Below are 9,191 nucleotides of genomic sequence, written 5' to 3' on the forward strand. Positions count from 1 at the left end.
CCTGCAATCAGACGAATGTCACCAGGATCAGACACCCCGCGACGAAGCTCAGCCCCTGCAATCAGAAGAGGCCCGCGCTGACACCAGCTCCACCCCCAGACCCTGTAACCGTGTGGCGGCTGCTGCTGCTGCTGCTGCTAAGTCGCTTCAGTCGCGTCTGACTCTGTGCGACCCCGCAGACGGCAGCCCACCAGGCTCCCCCGTCCCTGGGATTCCGCCCGCTAACTCCCCGTCTTCCTCATCCTTCCCTAGAATGCGCATGATCCTGGAATGACCGCCCAGGATAGCGTCGGCCTCGCGGCTCTGCCATCGACAGACACGTGCGGTCAGGACCGACTCTTGGACTCTGCCTTAGAACCAGGCAGGGCACGTCCTCGTGAAACTCTCACCAGGAGAAACCACACGGGCCGCTCGGGCGCTGCCTCCCACGGCTCTGAATGCCCAGCTGTCCTCTCAGGAGGCCTGGCCTCCAGCTTGGGGGCCGGGAGCGTGGGGACACCACCCACCCCCAGCCCCATCCTCCTGCCCACACACCCCCAGACTCCACGGCCTCCAGCGTGCACGGCAGGAGGGCCCAGCAGCCCGAGGATGGGCTCCCGACCCGGCTCCACTCACGGTCTGGGCTGTGGACGTGCGTCCCTGAGATGCTGCAGACAGAGGACCTCTGGGGGCACGAGAAGTGACCCCGCCGCCCGACACGCCGCCCCCCTGCCCAGGGGCCCGGCTTCTGGAGGGGGCCCTGCACTCCGTGCCAGCCCGCCGCTCGCACTCACCTACACGTGCACACACACACGCACGTGTACACACGCACACCATCGGCTCCGCCCCCGCCGAGAGGCCCAGCCCGGGTTGTGGGGGACGTGGGAGCCCCGGCTGGGCGAGGCCCTGGGGTCCACGGGGGGCCCGGGGCTCACCTGGCAGTAACCCACGCCGTGGTTGTGATGCCCGTAGGCCAGCAGCACGTTGTACAGGGGGCCCTGCAGGCAGGGCTCCGCGTCCTTCCGGAAGCGCACGTTGTCGGGGAAGGTCCTGTTCATGTCTGTGGGGAGCCACAGAGCACTCAGGGCGTAAGCAGAGGCCGTCCCGGGCCCCCGGCAGCCTCCACCGTCGACTGGACTCAGGCGGAGGCGGCTCCGGGCCCCCAGCAGCCCGACCAGGGCCCCTGGCAGCCCCCCAGCAGCCCGACCAGGGCCCCTGGCAGCCCCCCAGCAGCCCGACCAGGGCCCCTGGCAGCCCGCAGCCCTTACTCTCCACTCAGCACCGACATCAGCTCCTCTGACGAGGCCAGGGTGCCGGGTCCCCAGCATCTCCTCCCATCCCCACGCCCCCAAGTGTGGGTGAAGCGTGAGCAGTTTACATAAAGCTCTGGAAATTCTCCCCAATTCTTAACACTGAAAACAGAAGCAGGCAGGGCACCTGAGAGCCCCCTTTGGAGACAAAGAGACAAAACTAAAAACCACCCAGGAGACTCCAGTGCTAAAGAACCAGCTGCAGCGCAGGAGACCCAGAGACGCGGTGCGATCCGGGGTCGGGAAGGTCCCCTGGGGAGGGCCCGGAAGCCCACTCCAGTCCTCTTGCCAGGAGAACCCCATGGACAGAGGGGCCTGGTGGGCTACGGTCCACGGGGTCGGACACGACTGGAGTGACTCAGCACAGCACAGATAAACTCGCCACGCCAACTTCTGTCTGCAGGAGGGTGCCTGGCGGCCTCTCCCACCTCCACCACCCCCTCCTTGCCCCCCATTACATTTCCGTGAACCTGCGTCCGGGGCAGAGTGGGGGTGGCTGACGGACATCCTCTGACCCCACCTGGAGCAGAGTGGCGGTGTTGGCGAAGGGACACACGTGGACACCGTTGATAACGCAAGGCCTCCCGGTGGCCTCGGGGATTCTGCCCCCAAGCTCGGGCCCCCAGCCCTGCACCTGCCCACAAAGGCCAGATCTGAGCCAAGCAGCAAACGGGCTGCCTCCAAGCTTGTAATTTTCAATCATATGTTTTATACAAAAAAGATTTCTTTTCCCTGGAAATCTAAACATTCTCCAAACCGGCACCCATCAGGGGGAAACGAGTTTTTCAGTAATTCAGGAGACTGACCGACTGTGCTCACGCCTGTGTAAAGATCTTTATGACAAGAAGCTTTAGCAGATGTTGAAATCTTTCTCCCTGCCCCCTGCACCGGAGGCAGACGTGGACGTCCCGTCTGGGCTCAGGTGCACGACGCGCCTGCTCTACTGACCCTGCCCCACAACTGATGCAGGCTCCCTGACCGCAGACCAGAGCAGCCACGTGACCCAGCGATCCCACCGCGGGGTCTGTCCCCAAAGCACTGAACGCGGGTCTCGGAGAATCACTTGACGCCCTGTTCAGCCAGAATTCACTGTAGCCAGGGGGTGGGAGCAGCCCAGGTGTCCAGGCACAGAAGACGGACACACACGGGATCTGGTTCAGCCTCAGGAAGGGCGGAAGCTCTGACGCACACACAGCCCGGCTGGGCCTCTCAGACACTGTGCTCCGTGAAATCAACCAGACACAGGACAAACACTGCCTGATTCCACCCACATGAAGTCTAGGAGAGTCGGACTCAGACACAGGGAGCAGACGGTGGAGCCAGGGCTCGGGGCTTCATGTGCAACGGGACAGAGCCTCCCTTTGGAAAAATAGAATGGGAAACTGCGCGCTGTGTATGTTTCACCGTAATTAAAAGTATCCAAAACTCTGCACCAAGTAGAGCCTTTAAAATGCACTTTTCAGACAAACCACCACCCGTCACTTGTGGTCTCTCCCTGCCCGTGTAAGCGCTGCTGGGCCTGCGGAGGGAGCCCACGCTCCCTGCAGGTCATGATAGCGTCCGTCCCAAGCCTTCCGGCCAGGGTCTTCCGGGGGGTCAGGGTGCGGCCGGCAGGCTCAGTGGCGGCGCTGGAATCCGAGACCCCCGGCTTCTTACGTTGAGGACACACCGATTTCTCACTGTCCCCAGTCAATCCAACCTCCCAGACATTTAAAGTAACCAACTTTTTAAATGAAGAACTTTGTGTTTGATTTTCTCGTTCTCAGAAGCTGGCAAAATCGGAAAAGCAGATGTCTCCTAAAGAGCTAGTTCTTCAACTTAGGTTAACCGTTTTTCTGAGGACTCTGCACTTGTGAGCGCCTGTGGCCGGCGAGGAAGCTGGGGTCACGAGACGGCGGCCAGGGCGTGAGCGTCTCTGGACACTCGGCATCGGTACAAAGAGCGGGGCGGCGCGCAGCTTCCTGCAGCTGCGTCTCGAGGCCTCGGGGCCACCCAGCCCACGTCAGTTCTGACGGATCGCTCAGCGGCTTCCTCACGCCCCTGGGCAGCGTCTTGCAGAAGAAACCCGCTCTTTCCACCATTTTCCTTACCACCTAGCTGCCCACTCAAGGATTTTCTGAACCAATTCTGATCACTGTCCTCCTGTCAAATAAGCCCCTGTTTTGCTTGTCCTTTGAGAAAATGGGAGTCAGGGTGCGCCTTCGACAGCGTAGGTTTCCTCATCCCCATCACAACCGAGAGTCTGGGTGCAGACACACTTCCCCTGGGGGAGGCGCCCCCACCCGCAGGGCTGCCCCACCTCGGGGGCCTCCCCAACCCAGGGGCTGAGTCACCTGTCCGGATGGCCTCCTCCAGGCTGGCGCTCCGCTCCCCCTGCAGGAGGCGCTGGTAGTAGCCGGGGTTCCGGTCCATCCGGGCCTGGGCTCCACTGACCCCCATCCAGACGCGGGCCCGGTGCTCCAGCGGGATGCCCTTGCGGATGTAGCGCTTCACTGAGACAGGGAAAGGGCAGTTCAGACGGGCCCCGCTCCAAAGGTTTCCGCGGCTAGCGCTCACAAAGCGGTAAGTCAGACACGGAAGGCAGGACAGGCGTGTCCCGCCGACAGGTACAGGCCCTCCCTACAGAGGTCCGCTCTCCCCTCCCGCTGCGTGGTCGGGGGGCCGCAGCAGCCCAGCCTCCACCTCAGCAGCAGTGCAGGGACACGGGCCCCTCCCATCCCCCACCCCGGCCCACCCCGCAGCCCAGGACAGACGCCACAGCCCTGGACGCAGGTCGGCCCCGGCTGTACCCAACAGAAAAAATCACAGGACCATGTCCTAGGTTACAAGCGAAAAAGGCGCTGCTGCTGAAATCTTGTAACTCAAGCTGACAGCCACCAGTCCACGAGCTCCTGAGAGGGCCTCCCCGAGGCCAGGTCGCGTGCACCCGCCGATCTCGGGAGGGCGCTCAGGATGGGAGTGAGCTGAGGCTGGGGGGTGACGAGGAAGGCCCCGAGGAAGGGAAGGACAGACGTGAACGCCACCCGCCAGAGGCAGAGAAAGCCAAGAGCCCTCTGCAGCTCGGAGGCTCCTGTGCAGCCAGAGGACCACGCGTGGCCAGAATGTCTCGGCCAGCGTGACGTGGTCCCCCCGCTACTGGACGTGACATTCCAGTCTATCAGACACAGCAATCATCCAGCTGGACCATCCCTCCAACCTCCTACTATTTACACACCACCTCAGGGCTCGGCATGCCCGGGGTGCCTTGAATTAATTCTCTCTCAACTGCAAGGGGAGGGTCAGTTCTAGCTATGGGCAGGGACCACTCCCACTGAGACGGAGCAGAAGGAAAAGACGTACAGACGTTCCTGGCAACTCCAGGGATGGACTGCAAAGAGCGGAAATGAAAACACCGAGACAGCGTCACTTATGCACCGCACACGCGAACACACGGAGAACCACTCAGGCGGCACCGCACACGCGAACACGCGAAGACGGAGAACCGCTCGAGCGGCACCGCACACGCAAACACGCGGAGAACGGCTCAGGCGGCACCGCACACGCGAACACGCAGAGAACCACTCAGGAGCCACCCTAAGCGTGCACCTGCAGAGAAGCCAGAGAACCAGAGAAAGGGCGGGAGAGGCCGGCGCACCTTCAGGACCCCTCTACAGCTCTGCGGCCTCTCCCAGCCCCTGCTCCCCGAGCCGAGGCCTTTACCCACGCCCGGGCCTGCAGCTCAGCGCCCGGGACCACACAGGAACGGACCGTGAAGGCAACCGCTGCTTTAAACCTTGCGTGTGGTAGGGATTACCTCACTGTGCGTCTGTCCACACTCACGGGGCTACACGCCAAGAACAGTGAACTTCATTTGCAAAGTTTTAAAAAATGAATATCAAGTATAAAATGTGTGGAGAAGGAAATGGCACCCCACTCCAGTACTATTGCCTGGAAAATCCCATGGAAGGAGGAGCCTGGTAGGCTATAGTCCATGGGGTTGCAAAGAGTCTAAAAAGCGAAGTGGAAGCTGGTTAAACCCCCGACTCTGGGGTCGGATTTGGCTAGGCAGAGTTTCTTCCAGCCAAAATGGAAGGAAAATGGAAAATTTCCTGCAAAATGGAAGCAAAGCCCAGGGCCTGGAATACAGTCAGGGCTCCAGACTCCTGGGAGGTTGTACGAACAGCAGCAACGTCCAGAAGTTTCAGAGTCACGGCTTCTGCTACCTTCACGGCCTGTAACCTGCTTGACTCAGTTTCTCTGGAAGAGAAAGGAAGTGGTCCTCCCACACCCAGAGCAAGGGCAGGGCTGATGCGCTCTTCATTCCGACATGTGGAGCAGTGTAAGCTATACCGCAGAAACAGGTGGGAAATGTTTTTAAAGAGAAGCTCGACCCCAAAGAATTCACTCCCAGCTGTCTGCCCCAGGAGGTAAGCAGGTTCCCAGGGTTTTTTTTTTTATATTTGTCTTTAAATATGTCTTGCAATTTCATTCTTATTCAGATGGTGCTAACCCCCTCGCCCACGGGGTAGGAGAGAAAGAAGCAAACCGGAAGAGCTCCTCTCGTCACGTCCCTCCACGCCGGGATGGACAGGGGCCCAGGGGCAGCTCCCTGGGTGCGGCCGGCCAGGTCGAGCGCTGAGAATGAATGAGCCATCGCAGCTCCTGGTGGACCGCACCAACAAAAAGAAAACACGGGCCCACAGCTAACACCCTCAAGCAGGCTGAGTTTCAGGGCTCATCTGCGGACCTGGACACAAGTCCTCTCAAAAGAGAACACACACAGCAGAACCCAAAAGCAAGACACGGTTGAGGAACAGGGGCCAAGGCGGTCCTCCAGGTGTGGTCGCCGGGGTCAAGATTGGGTCCCCAAACGGAGCTCCCACTGCCCACCCGGGGCCCACGGCCCTCACAGCCTCCCTCCCACGGGACGCCACCCAGCTGTGGACACTCCGGTCAGCATCTGGCAGGAAGAAACTGTATTTCCCGCTTCCTGACTAACAAATCCACTCCTGGTTACGCCTGACCGCTCCCTTGGAGTGCCACGGGTGCTGGGGGACCCCGGCCGTCTCACCCAGAAGCCACACCAGCTCAGCGGCAGCACCCCGGGCCGCACTGGGTGAGCCCCCAGGCGCCTTGCCAGATTCCCCGGAAGAGCACCGGGCCGCCACAGCCTCCAGCTCCCCTGGCGGTGAACGCCTCCCAAGCCAAGGCTCACCAGGGATCAAGCGTATTTGCTCCGAAACCTGCTACACCACAATTACAGTTTAACAAACATTGCAGAAATTTAAAAGCCAAAGCAAAAAAGAAATAATGGCAGTTTCAATACGACCAAATTAAATTTTCAGAAAGCCAACATGTGCTCCAAAAAGGCAAGTGAAGTGAAAGTGAAAGTCACTCAGTCCTGTCCAACTCTTTGCGACCCCATGGCCTATACAGTCTGTGGAATTCTCCAGGGGTAGCCTGTCCCTTCTCCAGAGGACCTTTCCAACGCAGGGATCAAACCCAGGTCTCCAGCTTTGCAGGTGGATTCTTTACTAGCTGAGTCCCAGGGAAGCCCTGGGCAAACGCAGAAACAAAACAGAACCGTCATACTAGGCAACTACAAAAGTCCAGGAAGAGAGCTAAGGTCTGGAAGGCTCTGCACTCAGGCGGCTTCTACTCCCAATCCCCTGGGAAAATAAGCAACACTGGAAACCAGACACAGCAGTCAATAGTTCCCACAGGGGTCATGTGTGGATGTGAGCGGGACCACAGAGAAGGCTGAGCGCCAAAGAATTGATGCCTTTGAATGGACCATAGAGAAGGCTGAGCGCCAAAGAATTGATGCCTTTGAACTGCGGTGTTGGAAAAGACTCTTGAGAGTCCCTTGGACTGCAAGGAGATCCAACCAATCCATCCTAAAGGAAATCAGTCCTGAATATTCATTGGAAGGACTGATACTAAAGCTGAAACTCCAATACTTTGGCCACCTGATGCAAAGAGCTGACTCATTGGAAAAGACCCTGATGCTGGGAAAGATTGAGGGCAGGAGAAGGAAATGACAGAGGATGAGATGGTTGGATGGCATCACCAACTCAGTGGATGTGAGTTTGAGTAAACTCCAGGAGTTGGTGATGGACAGGGAAGCCTGGCGTGCTGCAGTCCATGGGGTCTCAAGGAGTCGGATGCAACCTGGCAACTGAACAGCAATGGTTTCCACAGGAAAGATACAGAACTAGTGTGCCGTCGCTGTACACAGAAAAGATGACAAGACAGACGCAAACGGCAGAAGCCAAGGGGAACGCACGTCCCCGAGTGTGCCACGTGCAAAGGGTCACGAGCGCCTGAGCGTCTTGCAGTGATTGCGGCGTAAACTGGCCTCTGGGTCCCTGTTGGACAGAAGGCCTCCTCCTGCATGGAAGCAAACGGTGCGCCCTGTTCCTGGGGGGACGGGGAACAGTCAGCAGCCACCCCCCACGGGACACCAGGGCCTGGGCAGCCGAGAAACTCAGGTCAGTTCACACCTTCAAGTGTGACCAAGATGTTCTCCCACATGCAAAAGTTGTCTATCTTTGTATTTTTATACACTTGTGCGTGACTTTAAAAACCAAATCAAAAGAAAAACATGAAGCCATAGACGGCTGGAAGCATGTTAACGCCCAGCAGCAAGGTGGGCATGGCCCTCGGTACAACTAAAGACACCTGCCTTTCAATGACTGATGGCTCTTTAAAGATTAAGCTTGATCTGATCGCCTCCCCCACGCTTGCTTAAAAACTGACTTCCTTCCCCTTGGCCGTGCCCCGTGTGCCCGCCGTGAGCTGGTGCCGGCCCTGCTCCACCTCTGGCCCGCCTCTCCTCACCCCTAATGCTCTGGGCACACAGCTCAGCCCCCCGCAGCTGGGACCCCTCTCCTCACCCCTAATGCTCTGGGCACACAGCTCAGCCCCCCGCAGCTGGGACCCCTGGCCTCAACCCTTCATTGTCATTAACGCCCTGTGTCAGGAGGCCCCGGCGGCACACTCCTGCCCACTCACCTCCAGCTGGCAGGTCTGGCCTCTGTATCCTCAGCTAGGGAGCAGGCAGGGAAAGACTTCATTCATTTATTCAACAAACAGCTAAGCGACCATCCAGCCAACCCAGCCGGCACAGAGGGATCTTTGACCCCAGCGCAGAAAACTAAGGATAAAGTAAGACCCACACGTGGAGGAGAGGCAAGGAGAGGGCAGGAAGTGTGGAGCTGCGGGGTGGGACTGGAAGGCTTCCCGGAGGAGGCGCTCCAATCCAGACCTGAAGGAGGCCCCGGGTCACAGCGTGGGGCGGGGAAGAAGCCGGGAAGGAGCTGAGGGGTCCAGGAAGACCCTCCGCCCCCGCCCCCGCTTTCTCTCTGAAGGGAGCAGGGAGCGCTCCGCACAGAAGCAGGCGGGGGCACTGCCCTGGCCCCTCGCTCTGAGCAGCAGGAAACCCGGCTTCTTCTGGAAAGACAGCCACGGGCGCCAAGCGTCTCAAAGGGCGAGCAGGCCCCACGTCCAGGCACGGAAAGGGGGCCTCGCACCTGGACCGCGCAGCGCCCTCACCTGTGCGCCTGCGCGGGGCACGGCTGGGATGGGGGCAGCGCCCCTGGCCTCGAAGGAACCCCAAGTCCTGAGCTGCCCCGAGCGCACGCATGACTTGTTGCGCGCCCTCTGGGTCAGGCGCCGAACTCACCGGTCATGCTCCTCTGGACAGCACCTCCTCCCTTTAGAAGTCTGGACCATTTGATGGCCCTCCTGGTGAGGATCGCCAGGTAGGCGGAAAAAAACTCTTCGTAAGCTGCATAATCAAAGTCCTCGGGCCTTTCAAACCCATACGGATCGATCCTACCGCACAAAAAGGCCCAGAGTAAAGTTCCGCGCGCACATGGCCCCGCACACACCGACACCCAACACCCCGGGACCGCACACTCT

The 9,191-nt window shown here is 59.7% G+C and overlaps 1 protein-coding gene across 1 annotated transcript in view; it reads right to left on the reverse strand.

Moving 5' to 3' along the window:
• The window catches only part of GRTP1 (growth hormone regulated TBC protein 1), a 29,529-nt gene that overhangs the window by 8,316 nt on the left and 12,022 nt on the right, over window positions 1-9,191 (reverse strand). Inside the window, exons 6-8 of the mRNA XM_040267284.1 lie at window positions 8,953-9,189; window positions 3,623-3,781; window positions 915-1,039 (exon numbers count right to left, since the gene is read on the reverse strand). Of these exons, the coding sequence (XP_040123218.1) occupies window positions 915-1,039; window positions 3,623-3,781; window positions 8,953-9,189 (521 nt within the window). The remainder of the gene's footprint in view (window positions 1-914; window positions 1,040-3,622; window positions 3,782-8,952; window positions 9,190-9,191) is intronic.

The sequence above is a fragment of the Oryx dammah genome, unplaced genomic scaffold (assembly GCF_014754425.2).
Source record: "Oryx dammah isolate SB20612 unplaced genomic scaffold, SCBI_Odam_1.1 HiC_scaffold_24, whole genome shotgun sequence".
NCBI lineage: Eukaryota > Metazoa > Chordata > Mammalia > Artiodactyla > Bovidae > Oryx > Oryx dammah.